This window comes from Podarcis raffonei, chromosome 14 (assembly GCF_027172205.1).
Source record: "Podarcis raffonei isolate rPodRaf1 chromosome 14, rPodRaf1.pri, whole genome shotgun sequence".
Lineage (NCBI taxonomy): Eukaryota > Metazoa > Chordata > Lepidosauria > Squamata > Lacertidae > Podarcis > Podarcis raffonei.
Genome location: NC_070615.1, coordinates 40,829,893 through 40,854,981, shown reverse-complemented (window position 1 = coordinate 40,854,981; position 25,089 = coordinate 40,829,893). Strand labels below are relative to the sequence as shown.

General features: G+C 41.3%; 1 protein-coding gene across 1 annotated transcript; it reads left to right on the top strand.

Annotated features, from left to right (window-relative positions):
• Window positions 1–1,960: 1,960 nt before the first annotated feature.
• On the top strand, window positions 1,961–23,646 carry GET4 (guided entry of tail-anchored proteins factor 4). The gene is made up of 9 exons (XM_053365778.1): window positions 1,961–2,199; window positions 10,747–10,825; window positions 11,610–11,691; window positions 12,814–12,963; window positions 18,119–18,257; window positions 19,335–19,475; window positions 19,564–19,639; window positions 21,840–21,912; window positions 22,302–23,646. Exons 1-9 carry the CDS (start codon window positions 2,048–2,050, stop codon window positions 22,388–22,390), a joined length of 981 nt encoding a protein of 326 aa, XP_053221753.1. The 5' UTR covers window positions 1,961–2,047; the 3' UTR covers window positions 22,391–23,646.
• Window positions 23,647–25,089: the final 1,443 nt, after the last annotated feature.

Sequence of the window (25,089 nt, the reverse complement as noted above, 5' to 3'; positions counted from 1 at the left end):
AAATGAAACATCTGTTTTAATTAATCTGTTCAAGTCAGGTCCTGAACATCTGTAAATAAAAAAAATGTATTTAGGGGAACATTTTCAGAATGCTTTAGTATGGAAGTTTTTTGTCACAGTTTAAAGTTGTTGTGTACTAATGAAGCATATCTATCAACTTGACATCGTTGCGTTCCAATGAGGGAGCAAATATGCAATTTGGTTGCTAACTGCAGGAGAAAGAACAAAAATTGCTTAGTTGTGCCTGTTTGAAAGAGATTTGCAATTTCTTGCCCTTATAAAAACCTGACTCTGTTGGAAACAAATAGTATGCTTGAAACATGTTCAGAATATAACAGATAGGACAGGTGTGGTTTCTTCTGCCACATTTTTTTAAGAGTAATTTAGCCACATGTCTGTTTACAGAGAAACACCCAGTACCAATGTTGTTCGTTTCAATTGTGTTGGTAGTTTAACAGGTTCAGTTTCCATGGCCTGTCATTACTGATGAAGGTAGATGTTTCCTGGGTACTTCCCAAATAAGAAGCAATGTCTTGTAAACCGGAAGAAGTTCTGGATGAATTGTGTGCAGCTCCATCTATTTTTTTTATATAAAAAACCCAAAAAAACTGGCTCTTGATTGACATTGTCAATATAGAATGAATGCTGTGAGGTTTCCCACACATCCAACATGCACTCCATCCACATTTTAGCTTTTACAAGATTCTCCTACATGCCTTTTCAGTGTCTAAAATATTTTAAATAATAAAGCCAATGGGTCAGAAACTGGAAGAGCATTGCTGCAGATGGGGAATAGGAAGGAGTTACCTTGCTGCTCTTTTCTACTTAAAATAAGTTCTGGATTAATATTCTGTAGAGTGGTGTGTTAGATAGATAGGTAGAGCACAAGGGAGCTTCAGACAAATTTTATGTGTGAGGAGGGGTGGGGTGTTGTGCTGGCTACCTCTGTTGTCCAGAATATATTTTTGTTTAATTTGATCCACATAGCCCAAGTATCAAAATAAAACTTCATAAAACAAATGCATAAAAACGAAACCAAACTAAGGCTGGCATGGGATGTTACATTCACAAGAAAAAATGATACAGCTGGTTATCTCTATAATTGCAATAAGATAGAGACAATTGAAGAGTACTGTCATAGCAAACGAAAGAATGAGGTACAGTACACGGAAACCTAAGCCTAAACCTATAACAAGAAACCATCAGAGACACAAGGAAAAAAAGGCTACTGTGTCAAGAAAAATGTTCAGCCATTTAGATGTTACCTATCTTGGGGCTGTGGAAGAGAAAAGTGTAAATTTTCTTTTTTATGTATTCAATGAAATCCCAACAGACAAAAGAGGTGGTTCCTTTCCAAAAACGAGGATTAGGAAAATTTCTCACGTAATGCAATATTCCAAATATTATTTCACCATAACGTGGTGTTAAATTAAAAATGTTTTCCATCTTTGGGTAATCGGTCGGCGTGCAGAAAAAAAAGGCAATGTAACAAATCTTTTAATTTTTGTATCTTGATATTCTTTCCTTCAAAAAAAACCCAAAAACCAATTTTGGCAAGAGTAAAATGTTTTCTTTTAGGATCTTATTTATGTCACCAGAAGCCTTCCGCCAAAATCGCTGCACCCCAGATCAGTCCCACCAAAGGTGGTAGTGGCTCCACTTTGATCCTCCAGGAATCCGAAGAAGCACTCGAGGGACATGTGAAAGAACTGAATCATAGAACTAGAAGGAACCACGAGGGTCATCTCGTCCAACCCCCTTTGCAGGCAAAGTCGTCATGGAGACGCCGCTGGAAACGCCCCCTGCGTCCTACACACCCTCCCTCCTCATCTGAGGCGCGCGCCGAGCCACGTCCGACGTCACACTCTCGGAGACGCCGGGGGCGGGGCTCGTTTGCGTGCGCATGTCCCTCGGCGGCCGCCACCCTCCCCATTGTTGACTAGGCGGAGCCGACGGAAGCCGGCAAGGCCGTCGCCGCCGCGCATGCGCCGCGCTGCGTGAGGCAACTCCGGCCGTCTTGTGTGGCGTTTCTCCCCGCCCCGCAGTCATGGCGGCGGAGCAAGAGGCCTTGAAGGGCGGCAGCGCCGTCAGCGGCCGGAACCGGGGCGGCGTCCAACGCGTCGAGGGCAAACTCCGCGCCAGCGTGGAGAAAGGGGACTATTACGAGGCACACCAGATGTACCGGACGCTGTTCTTCAGGTACGCCGGGGCGCCGCTCGCGCTTCGTTTTACACATAGCCCCCCCTCCCCCCTCGCGCCGCCGTGAATATACTCCTCGCTTCGCCCCGCCTCTTTCCAGACGCTTCTAATTGCGCACCAGTAGTCCTCCGCGCGCACGCCCCCGCCCTTTCCCCAATACGATTGGCTGAGCCTCTTGCCTTTCTCGATTCGCCGAAGCTCTATTGGTCGAGAAAAGGGGCGGGGTTCGCGGGAGGGAGGAGGGGGCTCTCGGTGTGTCTCCCCATCTATGCGAAACTCCGGATCAGAAGAGAGATGGAGGGAGAGTAAGGGGGGCAGAGTTAATGAGTGAGGCATTTAGAGTCGTCTCTATGTGTATATGTGCCGGTAGGTAGGTAGGTAGGTAGGTAGATGGATGCTCCTATATATACACACACAAACCCCGCATATACGCATACCTACAGAACAGATGTTAAAGCTTGCTATATACAGACACACACACCATAGAAACAGAGAGTTGTAGAGTTGGAAGGGGTCCCCAGGGTCCATCTAGTCCAGCCCCCTGCAATGCAGGAATCACAGCTAAAGCATCCATGACAGATGGCCATCCAACCTCTGCTTAGAAGCCTCCAAGGAAGGAGAGTCCACGATCTCTCTAGGGAGAACGTTCCACTAGTGAACTGGTCTCACTGTCTCCTGCACGCAAGCAGAGACCCACAAAACAAATACACATACTTACGAAACAGAGATGTTAAAGGCTTAAAGCAAACAGCTTTGCTATCCACCCTCTGCTGCCCTGATGCAATGTGGTTCACGTCAGAGCAGCTGAAAAGGGCGGAAGCCAGCTCATCTTGCTTTATGAGTTTTAATATATGTGTTAAATTACTGCAATGGAAATATGGCTGTAGTGCTTTAATTGCAGCCTTCCAAGATCCAGTGCAAACTGGTCAGAAGTGCTGTTCAATGCATTTAAAATTGCCCTGTGTAATATACCGTATTTTTTGCTCTATAAGACTCACTTTTCCCCTCCTAAAAATTAAGGGGAAATGTGTGTGCGTCTTATGGAGCGAATGCAGGCTGCGCAGCTATCCCAGAAGCCAGAACAGCAAGAGGGATTGCTGCTTTCACTGCCCAGCGATCCCTCTTGCTGTTCTGGCTTCTGAGATTCAGAATATTTTTTTTTCTTGTTTTCCTCCTCCAAAAACTAGGTGCGTCTCATGGTCTGGTGCGTCTTATAGAGCGAAAAATACGGTATTCAGTGAGAGAGTGATTAATAGGTTTATTGTGCCAATGCTTTCATGTGTAAGTTGTTGCCCACTTTATCAGATGCATGGTTATCCTTAGTTGGCAGATATATTTTGGCATGCTTTGGGGGGTGAGGCGGCAAGGACAGTAAACAATGGGTTGAAAAGACCATGGAATGCAAGAGTTATACATTGCGTGACATTTCTGTTCAAAGCTGAAATGTAGACCTGGTAAGTGCAGTAAGCATTTGCAGTACCAGTAACTGGAAATAGCAGTCTTTCTAGCATTTTCTTCTGTTGTAGCAAAGTGATGTAGCTACTTCTCTGTAATCTTGCTTAGTACAACACTCACTGTCAGCCAGTGATTTTAATTAGCAGTAGGTTATTAAGGAACTATTGCTGCTTCATTCATCACTTAATGAGTGGAATCTATTCCACAGAATTTTGGGACAGCCACCAACTTGGGTAGCTCTGACAAGGCTTAAACAAATTCATAGGAAGTAGTTGCTCTCAGTCACTAATCTTGACTGCTAAATAGAGCTTCCATTTTTCAGAAGCAGTCGACCACTGAGAACTATGTGGGGAGAGCACAAAGTGTGCTGCTCACACATTGCTGAACTAGATAGACTTCTTTGATCTAGCAAGGCATTGGTTATTTTACAACCACCTTTTATATCCAGCAAGTGGATAGGCATCTTAGTGATATTTGAGAAGGGAAAGCTATGTTTATTTTAAGATTCAGAAATGCCTTGTTTCATAAGCTATTGTAGGCTGGATCTTGCTTCATCAGATGTATCTGACCAAGCAGGCTTCAGCTTGTCAAAATCTATGACACAATGTAACTGTTACACTGGGAGCCTTCAAAGTATACTTACTTTGTATACTTTGTATACCTACTTCATCATCATCATCATTTAATTGTATGCCTCCTTTCCATAGTTAAAACCATAGTCAAGGCAGCTTACCAACATGAAAAGATGTAAAAAATTACAAACATAACAAAAGGATACATAAACCACAACAGATAAATAAAATACATTGAAAAATACACAACCGTAATTGAAGACTTTCCACATAAATCATTATAAGATCTAAGAAGAAAGATACAAAAAATTATTATCAATAACAGCAACGAAAACCCCTAAACAATACCGCAACCCAGGAATCTGTTCAGCAACCTCAGCTTTGGTAGCTGGAGTCAGTCAGGACCCCAACCTCCCAGACCAGGTGGAAAAGACTAGCAATGCAGGGTGCAGAGAGGTAAGTCACTTGGTATTGGTTGGAAATAAATGGTATTGGTTTTTCACGACACTTGGTTCTCATTATAAGCATGATTATAGGTTTTTTTTCTTTTCAATTGAACTCATAGCTGTCGTTTCCCTTTTTTAAAGGGAAATTCCCTTATTCTGAATAGGATTCATCGCAAGAAAAGGGAAAAGTTGACAGCTATGGTTGAACTACTTAACCTCTTCACCTTTAGAACTTGCAGCAGATGGCAACATATTTAAACAAAGCCAGCAAGTAAAGATGCACAGTTAAAATAAGGCATTCTGTACAGGAGAAATCCTTTTACCTGTACAGAAAGTCTTGGAACAAATTCATTGTAGTGTGTATGACAGGATAGCTAAAGTATTAATGAGTAAGTATAATCTTTTGATTAGTTATCGTTAACGTGCAGCCAGTATCCCAGTCAACCTGAAGTACTGGGATAATGGAGAGGATATTTGGGATTATAAGCAGATGCATTTGAGGTCAGGGTGTAAAACAGGTTAAGGTGGAAGCATTTACATCCAAGTTCCATTACTTCAGACAAGAGGTATAGAGTAGAAGAAACCTTGTTCATTATCAGGAGTGGGAGAAGGAATTCAATTTGTGGCCATAGTGGAAATTGTTATTGCTGCCTTGAGTCTTGCAGCTAGAAGAGGGAAAATATTTTAATGTGTGAGCTGAGTCAAGCACTGTCATAGATCAAATATTTCCCCAGAGGTCTGGTTGTAATTGCAGTAGTTTGAGGCAATGGTAAATGCATTGATGGGTAGAAAAATGGCAAAGGTCTCATTGACTCAAGCTAACTGAGTTGGTATTTTGTACTTTCAGGTTGGAGTTGATAATTGCACCTCAGTTTCCCTCTTTACCTTCCTCTTGTCTCATTTCCTTACCCATTTGATACAAATCCTTATATAGTATACATCAGAGAAATTGAAGTATTTGAATATAAGGCATAGCTTGCATTGGGAAAATATTTCTATGACACTTGGAAATATATTCAAGGTATATTGGGAACATGGGCCTTAATGCTTCCATTACAATCACAAATCACCAGCTATTGCAGAAATTATCTTACTTGTCTGCAAAAAGCCAGTTGTGAGCATTATCCGTGGGGGTTGTATAGTCCAGAACGTCTGGAGCACCCCACATTGTCTATCCCTGAGTTAAATCCCCACAAACAACCCATGAGAGGTTTGATTGAGAGAGTAGCTGGCCCAAGGCTGCCTAGTGAACATCATGGTTGAACAGGGGTTTGTACTATCTGCTAGTTCCTTTCTCTGAGGTTACAGCTTCCGGAGAGGTTGGTTGTGCTACTCGGTTGTAGCAAAAACATTGGACTGTTGTAGAACCTTAAATATTAACTATAGTATTTTAATTAAACTACAGTATTTAAGCGGGTGGCGCTGTGGTCTAAACCACTGAGCCTAGGGCTTGCCGATTGGAAGGTAGGTGGTTCAAATCCCTGTGACAGGGTGAGCTCCCATTGCTCGGTCCCAGCTCTTGCCAACCTAGCAGTTCGAAAGCACGTCATAGTGCAAGTAGATAAATAAGTACCACTCCAGTGGGAAGGTAAACTGTGTTTCTGTGCGCTGCTCTGGTTTCACCAGAAGCAGCTTGGTCGTGCTGGCCACATGACCCGGAAAAACTGTCTGTGGACAAACGTCGGCTCCCTCGGCCAGTAAAGCGAGATGAGCGCCGCAACCCCAGAGTTGTCCGCGGCTGGACTTAACTGTCAGGGGTCCTTTACCTTTTTATTTTATTATGGTGTAAGTTTTTACTTCTCTCAGGTTAGGGTTGATAATTGCATGTCTCAGCTTTTGTCTTTTTCTTCCTCAGGCCCATTTCTCTTACCCTGCAAATACAAAGCTTTTTGCAGATCTGAGAAACTGGGACACTTGATCAAGTCATTTCTGAAACATAGATCCATGCTGCAGTACATTAAGTCAACTGAACCGCTCATTTGAAATGGAAAATAAAATGAGGTTGGATTCCTTTAAAGGTTGATATATCATTTGTCACTGAGAGCAGCTTGTGGAAATATGGGGATATGTAGCATGATTTTTATAAAAAATGAAAACTGAAGCCTGGGTGTAAAGAGATTTTCAGCAAACAAGTTGCAATAACATTTAAAGTTGTTTGTTAGCTGCTTTATAGGGGGGGAAAGTATCAAAGTGATTTAATGAGATAAAATAAAAGAGTTAAATACAGTCAATTAAAAGCCAAGAATATTGAAACCAATGTACAATACAACATTCCTAAAATGTTCACCCCACATTAGAATGAGGACAAGTCCTATTCCTCCCCACATGCACAAGATGACACCACACTAGAGGCTAGCTTAACAACTAAAGACCTGAGTAAAGGTTTTCTCTGATGAAGGCTATAGGGGTCAGTGTTGGTTCATGTGGGGAAAGGTGGTCTTTCTGGTATTGGGGTCCTCGGCAGTTTGAATTGAGCATGGAAATTAATTGGTAGCTACTGCATTTGGGCCAATTTCTGTGTAATCTCAGACCTTCTGGTCTCAGACGGCAATCTGACTGCTGAATTCTGCATTACCTGTAGTTTCCAAACTGTATTCAGAGGTAGCCTAACTGTCTTCTAGCCAGAGCATAGACAACTGATGCTAGGCATAGCCTTCCATTTTCTGATCAAGATTGAGATACACACAAAAAAATTTATTTGGCACACAAGTCTTTTTATTTGGATCAAGGCAACTGAACGAGCTTGTTAAAAGTACTTAGTTCACTTTTAAATTCCATTTATAGACAAACAGTACAAGAAACCTCTCAGATGTCCTTTGTAAAGTGGCCTGAAGTGGCAGGTTTTAGATGCTTTAGATGGCATTGAGTTCACAGTTTGAATTCTGTTGAAAGCCAGCAGTGGGGGGGGGGGGAACGCTCAAGAGTGCTTGAAAGATCACAAAAGAAGCTCATGTCCCAGATGTTGTGTAAGGGTATATTTTTAAGTTGTCCAAACCGTAGTGAAAACTACTGCAGAGGAAGTGGCAATTGTACATATTGTAAGGACATCATAAAATCATCTATGAACTGTTAAGAGTTTGAAATTAATCTTGTTTTTTGTTTTGTTTTCTGTACCTCCTCACCCCTATCACTGCATATTTACCTAAATTGTTGGATTTGTTAGATTATAAACATCTGAACGTTAGGTTTCAAGGATGTCCTTGAGTTTGTGCCGACGATAAAATGAAAGAAAGTAGATCTCATTGTGACAAGTTTGGAAATATGTTGATGTGGTACCTGCTCTCTTTGTACCACTGTGGTCTGGGGTGTTTTCAGGTGCTGCTTAGCAAACTTGTGGGTGGTATCTTCTCCAAACTGCATGGTTGCAAAGTTAATTACAGTTCTGCTATATTATTTATAATTCCAGAAAACCTGAGAGGTGTAGGCTTTTCCTTCTATAGTTCATCCATTTGTTTTATGTTGTGTCATTTCTGTAAGCATAACTGATGAAACAAAAAGTCTGGGAGCTATTAATTGGAGCATAACATCAGCTTGATGTTCTTAGTTATGCCGATATTCCAGAGCAGTGGAAAATAATTGTCTGGACTCTTAGTAAAACAGTCAAGGTTATGATTAAGCCATGATCAGAGCTGTGATACTGGGCACTGCACAAATTCGGTGCCAAGAAAAATGGGATTTGGTGACCTCTGCAAGGTAAGCATGTTAAACAAATCTGTTTCCATTTTTGCATAATACTGTCAGATAATTATGGAAGGAATCAAGGAGCCTTTTTCTGGTTTTGTGATTTCATTAAGTATTGCCCATTTCCTGGCCTATTTTCACATATAGCTGTACCATTTAGAAACCTATGTTTTTGCAAAAGAAAAAAAGAAAGAGAAAATTTGATGCACTCAGGAGAACTGTATCTGATTCGGACTGAACCAAAACTAGAGTAGAACTGCAAATCAATTTAGCCCTTGTGAATTGCATCCCCAATCTTGGCAATAAATCAGGGGCTGCAAAACAGAGTAAATATCACCCTCTCTGATTTGTCTTTGTGATCTCAGGATTGGCTATATGGTGCCCTGATGTTATAATTCTGATTGCAGGTTCCTTAATTGGCTAGTTCAGAGATCAGCAGGAATAATGTGGTTTTAAAATGGCTTTAAAAAACAACAGTGGCTGAGCAATTGCAGAGAGCGGCAGTGAGAAAAAGTGCATAACACAAACAGAACCCTAGGATATTTTGGAGAATGTTTGGGGTTGCCAAAATGCACTTTTTTGCACTGAAAATACCCATAATTTTTGTCTGCCCCCTAGCAAACTATGTGCTTCATCTGGGAAACTGCCCTTTTCTGTGGTAGCTTCATTATGTTCTTGTGCTTAGAAGCAATTGTTTCATATAGAGCTATGCTTGTTTGGTTTCTCACAGATACTTTGAAAAAGTGACCATGAATCCTAAAGTTCCTATGAGCAAAAACCCCTTTTCTGTACCTCTGCCTTATCCTAGTATGTAGAAAGGGGCAAAATCACTTTGAATGGGGGCAGTTGAGAAGCTCTTTGAAATGGGGAATCTCATATAATCAGCAAAGCAGAATTGTGTGCTGGAAGAAGATGGTGGCTTTTGGAAGGAAACTGTCTTTCTGTAGGCATTAGGTAACGATTTTGCAGGCTATAAGGAGTTGGGGTGAATCTCTACACTGAATGAAAAGGTTCTGAAATAAGGTACTTCCTAGAATGTATGGAATAGCTTGAGCTAATATGGTATATGATTTTGATCTTTGAGGGCGGGAGCATTGGTACTGAAGCTTTCCTAGGGTGCAGCAATTTCGAAGATAGACAGATGTGGGCACTGTAAACACCTGCAGTCTGCATGCTTCAGCTGCTCTGTGTGGTGCTAATCATTTGCTATTTCCATCCCATCCATGATGCGGGTGTTAGTGAGCATAGGATCTGTTCGGTCATCCAGTCCATATGACAAGGGCTACTACACAGTGAACAAGTGCCCCCCCAAAAAAGTGTCTGCATTTTGATGTTGCCTGCTATGCCATCTTCCTGAAATTCTGGTTTGGCATGCAAGTATCAAACCCACGTTGCCATCTGGTCACACTTTTACTGCCTGTCCAAATTTACCGAGGCTGTCTATTTCAGCTGCTGTTAACTGCTGCTTTGCCATATGCCACACCCTGCTTGGGGATTTTAGATGGGAAAGCAGCAGCCTGAAGGACCCCTTCATTGTAAATGCAGTGCACATAACACTGGTGTCTAGAAATCAGCAGGGGCTTGGCAAATTCAGGAAAGCTGGAACCAGTGGCAGGGTGTGGTGGGTTTTGAAAGTGCAAGGAAAAGGCTACAGGGGATTGTGGGGGCCACTCGGTCAGGATTAGAGATAGCCGCCTCCATCCTCCTGCAGACATTGACCTGCAGAAGAAGAGAGCAGGTTCTATTTCCTCGGAGGCTAATACTGACAAGCCATGGCTGGAGGGGGCTTTCTGCACTGTGGAGAGAAAATAAATGAGATATTTCTTTTTAAGGCTTGGTGCTGCTGCCAAAGAGAGCTGGGTGGCAGCTCAGTGGGAAAATAGTTCTTAAATAACGCTGTCTTATTCATGTGGTGAATCTTCATTTACATACTAGGTGTTGTTTGGCTTTTTGTTTCGATTTTTGCAGTCTTCTCTCTGTCGGTTTTCTTGTCTTCTCGGTTGGTGGGCAGGAGGAGCATCTCTCCTCGCTAGGAATATATGGATGCGCAATGGGATGCCAAGAACACTGTGTGCAGCAGTCTGGTTTTTTGGAGGGTTGAGTGGGGTGGGAGTTTGCTTTCTTCTTTGAGACCAAGGAATGCTCATATGCATACATTCTCTCATTAGGTGGGTACCTGTGTAAATCGGCCCCCTAAGATTGAGGGGCAATTCAAAATACATTTCTCGTGAACACCTTCCACGAGTTTTTGTTTGTTTCTGCAGTCTGCTGCATCTCATGATTTAAAAGATAAAAATCCATTCAGTACAAAGCATTTTCAAACAGATGCTAGTTTGCCTCTTTCTGCTGTATTCTGAATACCTTTCACTCTTTTTTTCTCTCTCCATGTGCAGGTACATGTCACAAGGCAAACATGTGGAAGCTAGAGAACTCATGTATTCCGGAGCCCTCTTGTTCTTCAGTCACAATCAAGTAAGACCCATTCAAAATGGTGTAAATGTAATAAATATTGAACACTGAAAGATAGCGGTGGGAATGCCCTGATATATGCTGGGTTGTGGCCAACTGCAGCAGTTTTAAAGCAGCCTAGCAATCTGCTACTTATGCGCTTACCTGGTGCATGAGCAGTTACTCTGGGAAAGCACTGAGGTGGCAAATGCATCTGCTGTGCTTATGTCTCTCTCTTAGCGGCCCTTTGAAGTGAGGAAAGAGAGAGGATCATTATTGCCCAAACAATAAGTATTTTAATATATAGCACAGGGCAACTCTGGAACAACTGCTCAGATTGCCCCTCTTTCCTTTCTCCCTCCCCACCCCCCCAATCTTTGAAGGCTGGAAGAGAGTATCTGATGCAACAGTGTGCACAGTCTCAGCTCTTCCACTTCTCCTACTGCCTTAGAGAGAAACCTTTTGAGAAAAATGGGGAGCTGCCTGGCTTCATGGTTGCATTGTTGAATGAGTGGTAGCAGCAGCCTATGTAAGACATAAGCACACCCTAAATAATTGATTCTTAGACTATTGCAAAAGCTCTCTACAAATAGAATATAAAAATAGCAGCCTTCACCAGCATATTTGTGCTGGTTTGAATAAAACCGTTCAGAAATCTCGGGGAAATTAGTCCAAGCAACATTAATGACACAATCCAAGTGGGGGGTTTTTTATATATAATTTGTGACATATACACCCCCCACCCTGCCCTCTTAATGTTGATGGTTTACTTCAATCTATTCAGTATTGTTTCTTCTGTATCTTCTAGCAAAACAGCGCTGCTGATTTGTCCATGCTAGTTCTAGAGACGCTAGAGAAATCGGATGCAAAAGTTACAGATGAGCTATTAGGTAAGAGCTTCTTCAGTTTTTGTTTCATAGTTGGGCACCTAGAGTTCTGAGGTGTAAGCAGTAGCGTCAAGTGCTTTGATTCCTTTTTTTTTGTTTTGGTCCTCTGTCACCCTGAGTTGGGAGAACTTAAGAATTGTCTTCCTGGACCAGAACAGTTCTGATCTAGTCCATCACTATTTCCATCAGTGGCCAGCCAGGTGGCTCTGACAACTTACAAACTGTGTGTGAAGGTGATAGCTATCCTTCGCTTTTTGTTATTTTGCCTCACTTACCTGAGAGATGCTGCTTCTGAACACCAAACATGAGCTATCATGGCTAGAAGCCTCTGCTAGACCTATCGTCGACTGATGCCAAGTTACTGAAAAATAAACTATTATAATGAACTGACCATGGTTCTGAGTAAACTAGAGTTGTTTGTAGGTGGAGCGTGATCTTTGGCACTATCCTCTCCCCAACACAGGCACAACCTGTAATGTCTGCACAATAATTGACCTCTCTGCCGTTTTGATGGACAGCCACTTCTCCAGTCTGCTTGGCGATGCGCTCACTGCTTGCGGGTCGACCTTTTTGCACTTTGCTTATCAGACTGCCTGATTCGGTAAGCATGCAGTTGATATAGCTCTTCACACAAGCTGCCAGTCTGGAAATCCTTTGGAGAGTCTTTTCCACGTTGACCACTGATCCAGGGGTTTGTGGACAGAATGAAGGCCGGGAGAGAAAGAGTTTTGTAGCTTGCCAACCTGGCAACTTACCTGGTGTCCTGCAACCCAACTTCATCTTCAGGCTTTGGTCCTTGACAGCATCCTCTGATGGAAGATAGTCTTCTCTTCACCTGCCTGAAATTATGGTAGATTCAGAACATCTGGGTTAAGCCATTCAACAAAGGAACTTGTCCCCTGACATGCCATTACGTATTAGGAAAGGGTGTGGCTCCTTGCACTGCAGCGGAGAGGTCAATTAGGTGTTCCTTGCTGATTTCTATCTAAAGAAACTCACACTTTAAAGATGTTTTAACAGCATATATTCTGGTAATTTTACACGACCTTTGTGTTTAAACAAAAAGGATGCAGTTGCTGTTAAAAGAATGTTCAGCTAAGTGTTGCTTGTTGTGGTTGCTTCTAGAGAACCTGGCCAAAGTGTTCAGCCTGATGGATCCAAATTCACCTGAAAGAGTGGCCTTTGTTTCCAGGGCGCTGAAATGGTCTAGTGGCGGATCAGGAAAACTTGGGCATCCAAAATTACACCAGTTGCTAGCCATCACGCTGTGGAAAGGTAGGAACAATTAATGTAAGTGGCCATTAAGTTGGTTGGCTGCTTGCTCTTCAAAAGATCCAGATACTGGCTTTGTTTGCATGTAATGTTCTACCATGAATATGCTGAACCCAGTCAATTTATTCCTCCCTGCTCATGCCAGGAAGAAACAAACCATGGTCCATGGCTTAGCGTTACATACAAGCTCAGGGTAATCATTTGTTTTGCTCCCAACGCACCACAATCTAGTGGGCGAAACAGACCACAGTACCTGGTTTGGACATAATGTCAGACCAGGGATTGTGGTTTGCTTCCGCTGTGCTCTAATGAGACAAACAGGAAAGGCAAGTTCATGAACTGTGATTTACTGTGACTGGTGTACCAGGCCACTGTGGCCTAGATCTAAAAAGAGTTCTATGCCCTAAAGGGGACTTGGAGGAGCAGCTCCCATACTGCACTTCCAATCACTTCTGAAACTGAGAGGGATCTCCAAAGTGATCTGGGCTATCAAATTGAGGGTGGGTCTATATGTCCCAACCGGCACATGCAAACTGGTGGGAATACTTAAAATAGCTCTCTCGAGAGCATAGCTTGCATCTTTTAAATGTCTTGTTTTACTCTGTTCAGCCTTGAAGCCTATCAGACTGGAGAGAAAGATCTTGGCTTGTAAAATACTAAACCTGGTCTGGCCCGATTGCTTGAGATTATGGCAACTTGGATTAGTGTGTGTTCAGTGTCTGCTTTATTTTTAAATCTGGGATGAACACAACAGAGATAAATTAGGAACTTGGCAGCATGTCTCTAGATTTTTTTAGGCCTCCGATCCCTCATATCCATACAGTATTGACACCTGCTCAATAGACTTATTTTAACATGAATGTATTTCAGTATCTTACTACATTGTAGTACATATCTTATAAAATACAGCATATATTCTTTTTTAAAGAATATTCAGCTTTAGGAACGTAGGAGGCTGCCTTATATACTGAGTCAGGCCATTGGTCCAGCTAGCTCAGTATTGTCTACACTGACTAGCAGCAGTTGTCCTGGATTTCAGGCAGGGGACATTCCCAGCCCTCCCTTAAACTGCCAGGGATGGATCCTGGGACCTTCTGCATACAAAGCAGATGTCCTTTCGTTGAGCTGCAGCCCTTCACCAAAGTTTGTTCATATTCTATGCTGCTGTCTCCACCCTCCACACAAATTCATGCTGCGTTTCAAGGAAATTCATAATTCTTTTTTACTCGGTTCATAGTTTGTCGCTAACAAAATTTTATCAGCCACTGTTTGACCTGTTAGAAATATGAAGGGAGTGGGGAGAAGGGGGCAGGTGGGTAGAGTGGAGCATGTAGAGGGAGGGCGGATAAGGGATCTTGCATATTTCTGACCTCTGATAACCCTCCGAAATGACTCTCAGGCTTTCTGTGCATTCATATGGACTAGAAACTTTAAAAACAAAGTAGAACATTATGCCAATTAAATGAAAATAGGGTAGCACCTTACTGTGCTTTGTGAAAGATTACAGAGCTGTGTGGCACCACTTAACCTCATAGTTTACTTTAGATAAAGCTACCAGGCTGGCGGCACAAAGATTTTCCACACCTATTAAACACCTTTCTACATGTACCAGAGAAGATCTGGCTCAAATCCAATCTAATCCGTGCTTTAGCACTCTAGTTAAAATTTCCTATACTTATAAAAATAGATCAATACCTGGCTCATCACCTTACACTGCAGTTTATTGTAATGAGAAACTGACAGATAAACAAGTATTAGGGAATTTTAAAATATTAGAGGACTATGGTCTAATTTGAGATTGCAAATATGTTGAAAAATGTATTAACACAGAGTTGCTGATACTGGCAACTCTCGCCTCCCATTATTTTTAGTCTCTACAAATAAGTTAGGTAGTGACCTCCATAAGTGCTAAGCATAACTCATTGAGTGACTGCACTAACTAACTAACAATCAAAGACACTATATGTCAGCTATGTAAAATCTCAGCAAATTTAGATACTATTAGTCATCCCTTCCTAGGTAGATGGGAAGGTGAGGTTAATGACAATATTCCACATACAGCATGGAAATGGAAATAAAATCCACATTTCACACTCCGTTTGAATCTTTTTTTTTCTTTATAAATTATTCTTCAGAAGATATTTAACTTCATGAAAACTAAGCAGAATATACAATAACACAACAGATAAATGTTGGAGATGTAACTGGTATCATGCCCATTTTTAAACTATATTTTGGGCTTGCCCTCAAATTAGAAATTTGGTTCTGATAATAAGCGAAATGGAAAATAACACCAGTTAAGAGACGTCTGTTGATCTCTTAATCATTCATCTAGGCTACCTGAAAGACATAATAGTTAATACATTTACTGACAGTGGCCAAATTGTCAACTCGAGAAAGGTCAACCCAACATCCTTTGAAAAACGCCTTTTAAGAATCTGGGATGTAGCCTATATGGTTAAATTTATTGATTTCATAGGAAAAAGAAAGGGAAGACATGAGAATGACAAGAGAGTGGCATTTGTTAATTCATTAACAAAGACCATTAGGCATGCTCGATTAAAAACATACTTAGCTAGGAACAATCTAATTAATCACTTTCCTTTTTTAAGGTTTTTTAATTTCCTTCTTAATGATACCTGGAAAATTCAGAAGAATTATTTTAAAATGATTTATTCATCTATTAATTTTAGGAAATCTAAAATAGCGAACTAATTATTAACTTATAATTGAGAGATAGGTATTTTATTTTCACTAGTCACTGGCCTTTGCAGTCAGAGTATAAAATGCAAAAAACTAAGCAGGGAAAATTATCAGACCAAATAAAAGCACCAGCCATTGCAATTTGTATACAAAATATGAACACAAGAATGATGCTAAGCAGATAAAACCACCAAAATCAATTAGAATTTTAAAATCATACAATTCTAAAAACTAGGGCATTCTTGTGGTCCTTATTTTGATGGTGGTTGCTAATAATTTTAAAGTGTCTGCTTTCACCAGCCTGTTATGATCTGCAAGGAATAAACTTTCTTAAATAAATAAAATTTTACTTGTTTTCAACAATGTATAGGCAGAACAAGATGTTTTCCCCATTTTTACCCTCCTCCCCTGGAACAGAAGATTAATGTATAAGATTTTGCCATAAATCCACATGCGTGGTCGGAGTATTTTATGAAGGATTGCCAAACTTCAATAAAATCATCCACGTCATACATATTGTTCAAGGCATATACCTTCTTCTTAAGTTTTTATCCGAATAAAATGTATGCCCTATCTCCATTGTGTGATCGGCAGATATTCAAGTCCTTTCTAATTCTGCACTATTAGTAATTGTGCCGCCACCAGAAGAAAAGTAGTAAGTTCGTTATATAATGAAGCAAGTTGCCCTTCCTTAAGCATTGTTAATTGACCCAAACTTTCATTACCCAATACTTTCTAATTGTTACTTATTTCAGCAAATACTGATTCCAAGAATGGTTGTACTAGTTCATATGTCCTCCACATGGAATGTGGAATGTTCTACCAGTTGCCCAGCATGTAGGTGAAGATGTTCTATGTATGTCTTAAGAGAGTCATATGCCACTTGTCAATGAACTTAAAGGAGTTTTCTCTTACACATGTTGATACCGATTTTAAAGGGCTTTTTGCCCATTGGTTGTTCTAGTCAGCTTCTTCAATTTCAGTGCCTAAGTCTGTTTCCCAAAGTTGTTTGGTGGCTGAATGTTGCCCAACAGCAAGATCACTGAGTATATAATGTTTTTTTAGAATGCTCAGCCACATTTAAAACTAATTTTTCCAAAAGTCTCAATGGTGCTTGGGAATTAACTTCTGGATTTGAAATAAATTTGTTGACCTCACCCAAACTTTCCATAATTTATTCTGCTCCAAGAATGTTATCATTTTCGTAGAGATTACCTGGTTTGTATAAGCCCTTTCCTTTCCATTTTACATCAAATAGGTTTCCTTCAGGTGAGTAAAAGTGCAATGTGGATGGGATTAGTGGTGATATAGGTGGGGCTAATTTGGAGACCCAAGACTGCCAGATTTTCTGCTTTTGCAAATGGGTTTTGCAATTATTCATTTCTAGAATAATTTTATTATGGATTTTAAAATGTATGCTTGGAATTCTGTGTTGCATAGCTTTATCAAATTCCATTTGCACCCATGCCTTTCCTTTTATGTTGTGCATCATGCCAAAGGCATTTTGTATGTGGGCAGCATCGTGGTATCTTTGCAGATTTGGTAGGCCCCTGCCCCTTCCCTCTGAGATTGTTGATACAACACTGTTAAGCGCAGTCTGGGTCTTTTGCTGTCGTATGCAAAGTTTACAATCATTTTTTGCCATTTCTTAAGAGTATCAGTACATATAGGCAAAGTTTGGAACAGAAATAAAATCGTTGGCAATAACATAATCTTGGCTGATGCTACCCTCTCCACCCACAACACATGTCTTGGACCACGTTTTAAGGTCTCCCCCCCTTTTTTTTTATACTCTTCACCATTGACAGAAAGTTGGCTCTGTACTATACCTGGAAATTAATATCACAAAATCCTATTTAATATGATGTGGGCAAAGTTTAAAGCCTGTTTTGAATTGTAACCTTATTTGCAATTCTCAGGGGACGTTCAAACATAGCAGCTCTGAATTAGTTTTATTGCTGGTCAATCTGGCTATTTTAACAAATGCTTCAGTTTCCCTGATGACCTCCAACAGGTTTGTCTCTGGGTCTAAGACCATCAGGGCAATGTCATCAACAGCAAAAGCAGTTGAAATCTGCATCTATTTCTTAAGATACCTTTTATTTTATTATTGTTCTGAATGTGCAAGGAAGTAACTTACCACTGCGTTATTGTCTTATCAATGTCTTGCAACATTTTAAAAATATGGAATATTTTGCATCAGAATATTGAATTAAAAATAATAATAAACCTCACTCATATCTTGGGATTCCAGCCTTCATGTTGCATGCTATAATGTATTTTCTTTATTAGCTTGTTCAAATCTTGCAATATTCTCAAAAAGTAAAATGGCTTCCACCTTGCCAATATAAACGGAGACAGTTATATACATATATCACACACACACACACACACACACACACAAAGAGAGAGAGATACACAGCAAACTGATTTCCTTTTTCAACTTCTTTTCCAGAGCAAAACTATTGTGAATCTCGGTATCACTTCTTGCACTCCACAGACGGTGAAGGGTGTGCAAACATGTTGGTAGAATATTCCTCATCCAGGGGTTATCGCAGCGAAGTGGACATGTTTGTCGCTCAGGCAGTGTTACAGTATGTGTTTTGATCTTAATTTGCTTACACCCTTGTGTGGTTGTTCAGATAGCTTTTTTTAGCCATAAGGGAAGGAGGGGTTATTGGTTTGTTGTTGGTTTTCTTTTGTTTTGTATATGGTGTTTTCGTTTTGTCTTTTCATGTTGTGAACTGCCCTGTAATCTTTAGATGAAGGGCAGGATACAAATGTGAGCCATTAAATAAATAAAGGAGAAGAAAGCTATACAAGCTCTGTGCCACAGACTAATCTTGGCCCACCAAGGGGTCCAAAGCCATTTCCCCAGAAACACACCCACTTGTCAGCTGACACCCACAGATGTGCAAGGTTCGATCCTGCTTGCTGCTGCTTCACCAACACATTCCCCAGCAGGGACAGAGAGCAGGACTGTGAACCCTGTGCTCATGGGCAAACCCGTGAGGTAGGTCAGTTTTATTACCCTCTGTATCTCTCGAGATGAGAGAATAGTGAGAATGTAGCTGAGGTGAACTTTAAACCACAAGCACCCAGGCTTGTCCTCCAAGCGACAGCGTTCTACCACCAACGCAAGACTCTACTCTCGACCTTAATTTCCCTTCTCTAATACGTTAATAGCGGTGACGCCAGAGGTTACTGTGAAGGTGACCTGGTTAATATGCAAATTTTCAGGTATGAGTGTTAAGCTCATTGATCTCTTCTTGTCTTGGCACTGATATTGTACATAGCTCTATGGAGTGTTAAAATGTCATGGTTTAAGCATAGCAGATCTGCAGCGATAAATGATTGGACAAGAGGAAAGAAAAGGGTTAAAGGAAGGAACTAATAAGTAATTCAGACCAGGGGTTGCTGAAAAAATTTAAAACAGGGATGCAGAAAAGGGAGGCATGGGGAAGTCGTTGAAATTGGGTATATGAAAAAATTTATGAAATTATACTTGTTTATATGTTTGTTTGTTAGTGTTTGTTTTTTGTATTGTTTTACATTATATGTTGAAAAACCAATAAAAATCTTATTAAAAAAAAAAGATATTGTACATAGCTCTTCTCTAAACCTTTTGACGTTTTTCGTAACTTCAAAAATTCTGTTTCCTTTTTTTTCAGATTCCTGTGCTTGAAGAACAAAAGCAGTGCATTAGTGGTTTTTACGACCTATACACAGAAGCATCCTTCCATAGAAAGAGGACCTCCCTTTGTACAGCCATTGCTCAATTTCATTTGGTTTCTGCTGCTGGCAGTTGATGGGTATGGTTTTGTTTTAGCCGCAAAGCACAATGCTGTCGATTTTTTGCCCTTGTACCTGGTTTTACATTCTCTGTTGCTTCTCTTTTAGAGGAAAACTAACAGTATTTACAGTATTGTGTGAACAGTATCAACCTTCATTGAAGAGGGATCCTATGTATAATGAAGTAAGTTAACTTTTAAATTGGTGGAATTTAATTCCTTTACGGTCACCTTTTTAAACTTTCATTTTGCTTCTGTGCTTTTCAGTCCCATATGTGCCCTCCCCCCAGAGCACTTCACAACACAGTAAAGCAGCAACAGTACAATTAAATTGGATTCAGAAACAACTTAACTTAGTTTATAAATAAAAACATCCGCATCATAAACTCTGGGAATCAGACAGCATAAAAGCACTTCTGAATAAATCCATGTTATCAATCTCATGTTCTGAACCACCCTGAGATTTACAGATGATGGGTGGCATGCAGATTTTATATATCACCATCATCTTTCTGACGGCTTCAAGGAAAGGTGCTAAACAGTTCTCCCAATGGAAGCAGATTCAGGGCCTAAGCGCCACCACTGAAAATGCCCTATTCTCCATATTTGCTGAGCGTAGTGCTCAACACATCCTTCCCCAGCCTTGGATTCCCAGATGCTGTTGGTTAGCATGTACACTGCCTTAAGATGGATTGTTATAGGATTGTTCTAAATACAGTGGTACCTCAGGTTAAGAACTTAATTCGTTCTGGAGGTCTGTTCTTAACCTGAAACTGTTCTTAACCTGAAGTACCACTTTAGCTAATGGGGCCTGCCGCTGCGCCACCGCCACGCGATTTCTGTTCTCATCCTGAAGTAAAGTTCTTAACCCGAGGTACTATTTCTGGGTTAGCGGAGTCTGTAGCCTGAGGTACCACTGTAAACCCATTAGTCCCAGCCAGCATGGCCAGTAGGTAACATCTGTAGGGCCACAGGTGGTTTTTATGATGGTGATGATGATTGCTATTTAGAGAGGCTACCTTAAAGGATAGCATGCAGATCAACCTTGCTTTCAGTGTCCTCTAAATCAGGGTTACAAAGCAGTGTGTGTGTGTAGAGACTAATTCAAGAGGGGGTGATACTTACACGGAACTTTCAAGTGTTCAAAGCACCTCACATATCAGTAATACTGTAAAGTAGGCTGATATCAGTGGCAGACTTGGGACTTTCAACTTTCAGTGGCACCCTGTGTGATGCCAAAGCTCAGTGTCCTCCACCTCTTGTCTTCTGTTCTAAGTCATTGTTGTGGCACCCATTGTGGGCGAATCAGTTGTTCTGCCCTAAATCTGCCTCTGCTGATATTACTATCCCCCAGATTGCAAATAGAGGTGCTGAAGCTGAGAGAACAGCAATGTGCCTTGAAGTCATCTGGCAAGTTCATGGCTGCCCTGCATGTATTTGCCATTGGCAGTTAAGCCTCACACCTGCAATGCTACACCCAAAAAGTAGTAATACAATCTGTGAGAGAGAGAATGGAGGGAATGGGGTGGGGAGAGGCAAACCAGGTGTAATTCTGTTGCTAGAAATTAATTGGTTTTCCCTGTGCAGGAATTATTGTGGTTCAGTCAGACATCAGACCATGGTTAAGGATCTTTAGTAATAGTTTGGCAGGGTGTCAAAACTGATACACCATAGTTATGGCCATTAATTCTCCTTTAGGGAATTGTCATAGACTAAGGAATGGACTTAATGGAGCTGAGTGGTGGGAAAATGAAAATAGCTTTCCAGAGTGGTTAATACGTAGTACATTTGGAGGATCGAGCTATGGTTTGTATTCTAATCTACAGCTAATGCAAACCATGGCTTTGTGTGGTGTCTGAATTGAGACAGCAATAACTACAGTAATAACTACTACTAATCCAGAATGCGGCAGCTAGACTGGTGACTGGAAGTGGCTGCTGAGACCGTATAACACCGGTCCTGAAAGACCTACATTGGCTCCCAATACATTTCCGAGCACAATTCAAAGTGTTGGTGCTGACCTTTAAAGCCCTAAATGGCCTCAGCCCAATATACCTGAAGAAGCGTCTCCACCCCCATCGTTCAGCCCAGACACTGAGGTCCAGCTCTGAGGGGCTTCTGGTGCTTCCCTCCCTGCAAGCAGTGAGGTTACAGGGAACCAGGCAGAGGGCCTTCTCGGGAGTGGCACCCGCCCTGTGGAACGCCCTCCCATCAGGTGTCAAGGCAGCCCTGTTTAGAGAAGTTTTTAATGTATGATGTTTTATCGTGTTTTTAATATTCTGTTGGGAGCTGCCCAGAGTGGCTGGGGAAACCCAGCCAGATGGGCAGGGTATAAATAATAAATGATTATTAATATAACATTCCCCCTTTCTTGTTCTTTTTTAGTATCTAGACAGAATAGGACAGCTCTTCTTTGGTGTCCCACCCAAACAAACATCATCCTATGGAGGACTATTAGGTGAGTTTAACACCATAGATAAACAAGATAATTTAAATGAAAAGAGACTGCTGGATGCTTGTCACTCATTGTCATCTGAAGTACGATAGCTTACAGTGCTTAGGGCTTGTGTGTACTGACACCAGTTTTCCTACTTACAGTTGTCAGAAAAATAGCACCGTGTCCCTCAATCTAGAAAGCTACCTGTCAGCTAATCCAACGTTTCCTGTTGCATGTTTGATATAACACTAGTGTCTCGTCGCCAGGTTACTCAACCCTGGCAGACAACCAAGTGACAGCTGTCATTTCAGCATATCTCTCAAACAGAATGTGGGAACTTGCCCTTCCACTGGGCACTCAAAAATGGCCACTTCTTGATACTTTCCCCTTGTCCTGTACTTCCATCCTAGGCAATCTTTTAAACAGCCTGATGGTAGCTGGGGAGGAGGATGACACGGAAGATGGACAGGAAGACAGCAGCCCCATTGAACTGGATTGAGACCTTCCAGAGCAGCTTGGAATCTGACCATGTGCTCACTGGGGGATAAAAGAAAGAAAAGACACTTTGAGAACGAGTCCTGCAGTCGTTTCTCAACAGGTCAAAGGGCTCCTCTGTTCTGTTTAAAAGAAGGTTGCTGAGATGTTCATAATGTTTTGGTCTATATTATTTATGTAAAAATGCAATGGGGTAGCCAAGAGAGCTGATTTGGTGTGATCATTAGTGGACCTCTGATAACGCTGGCTGGTGATGGACTGAGATGTAGCCTTCTCTGTGATTCCATGAGCAGTATTCCCTCTTTTCACAGTCACACTAAATAAAGCTGAAACACACATTTGTTGCTTTACATTTTTTTAAAAACTACACTTTTGTTTCAGTAAACTAATTAATTAAGCGCTTAACTGTCACCAAGGGACCCCGTAAAATGCAAAGTTGTAATTGCTGTAGCGGATGATCGGTAGACCCGGTGCCAAAAGCGTTTCAAGATGAGCCAAAGAAATCAAAACCCCAAGCAGAAATACCAAATTAATTTCCACTGTAGAAAATGATATGATTTGGAAACCCAGGCTGATTTTGAATATAGCGTGTGGGCTGTGAACTGACCAAATCACCTTCAAGGTCTTGCTCCACTCTTAATATATGTGATTTAATGCGAGTGGATCACTTGAATACCGAAGGCTTAATCAAAGTAGACCCTCTCTGAGTCCAGTTAACACTGTATGTATATGTACTGTGGCTGAAATACTTTTCATTCCCCGAGAGACAGCATTCCCCGCCCCCCTGCACCCATTCAGTGATCTTGCTACAACCCAGCCAAAACACTGCATTTTGGCAGACGAAACAGAGCATGCAAATATTTGAAACAGGGTGATCCTTGGAGAAGGGGAATCTGCAGACCTCTTGGTTCTTTCTTGTTCAATATTTATTTTTATGGGATGATTTATTGATTCATTTTAACACTTTATGTAAAAAAAGAAAAGAACAAAATTACAAGTAACTGCAAACCACATGTTAGGCTTAATATAATTCTACATCTTGTCTCCATTAATGCACAACACCAGATGTTAGCGGTATGATTAAAAGATGAAATGGGGGAAACACTTTATTTTTTCACATTTAAAATTTTAAAAAGGCTTAGATTAATACAGTGATCATGCATGAGGGGGAATAATACGTTTTTATTTACTGTAAAAATAAAAATAAAAGGATGAATTTGTGTTAATTGTTGAGTATTAAATAAATACTTTATACTGGGATCTCTACTGCTCTTGGCTTTTGAACATGGTTGTGGATCAGCTGTTTTATAGGTCTCTGATGAGAGCTTTGAGCAATGATTTTGCAGGGTTTGCAGTTTCTGCAGTAGGCAAACTGGTTCTTCTGGCTTGAGAAGTGCAGCTGCTCCAATCCTGGGTAATCAGGTACTTTCAAGTCCTTTCATTCAGTCCATCTGGAGGGTGTTGCTTTTCATGCCTTTCTGCATCTTCCATCTTTCTTGCAGGTTTAATATCTTTTGTAATCCTTTTTGTATGGCACACACCCTTTGTTTCATGGCGTCATAAAACAAAATCAGTTTTCATACTTTACATCCCTTCTTTCCACAAAAATTGGCTCTTGTTCATTGCAAAGTGCTTTTCCAGTTCCTGGAGGCGAATTCCCAGAATACTATATTTGTTGCTGCTGTTGTGAGCCTGCTCTAGGTAAGAACTAGTGAGATGTCAAAAGTTGGCAGCATCTATTACCCATCCGCAAATAGCTTTCATTGGAAACAAGGTGTATTGAGGAAGATTGCCTGCTCAGGCAGCACATAATATGAATTCTCAGGCAGGCAGCTTTGATATTGTTCCATGTAGAAAAGCAGAATCACGCCTAAAATTAAGAGTTGTCTAAATGAACCCTTGAACCAGACCTCCCCAGCCTGGTGCCTTCCAGCTGATGTGGGACAACAACTCCCATTGGCCATGCTGGCTTCCACTGATGGGGGGAATTCTGGTCCAACAACCTTTGGAGCGCACCACCTTGGGAGAGGCTGCCTTTTGTAGTTTGCACACAATGCCGTATGTTGCTACTTCTATATAGCAAAACCATGCTGCAGATTCTATGTGACAAGCTGCCTCCTCTGGCTTTGAATCTCTTCCTTTGACAGCATTAATTGTAAAAGCGGGGTGGGGTGGGGGGAGTATTCTGCAGCTGGGGAAAGTGGCGTTGTGAAGGTTGCAGTTTTCGTGCTTTCTAGAGAACCCTTTTTCTTGCCTCTTCTTCTGTGGAGCCCTCACAAAGTCTGCTGTTTGGAGACACATTTTATGGCACACCTCTGTTCATATGGAGCACTGGTCAGGCCACTGGAAGACCACTGTTGGCCCTATTCAAGCCTGAACACAAACCAGGTTCTTTAGCTATGGTTGACCTTCAGAGAGGTAAGGCAGCAGGCCCCACTCCCATTGATTTGGCTAGAGGCAGCTGCCTCCTTAGACTATGTCCTTAGGCTTAGTGGCTGTATTAACTGTTCATTAAGCTAAGGGGAAAGTTTTTGGTTCTTTCATTGGCTTGTTTTCCTCTTCCCTTCTCTTCCCTTTTTTCCTTATGTGTCCTGTCTCTTAGATTGTAATTTGAAGGGTGGGGCCTTTATAATTTTTTTAAAATCTAGGTGTAGTAGTATTAGTAGTAATAATAATACAGTTGCACATTGAAGGGAAGATTAT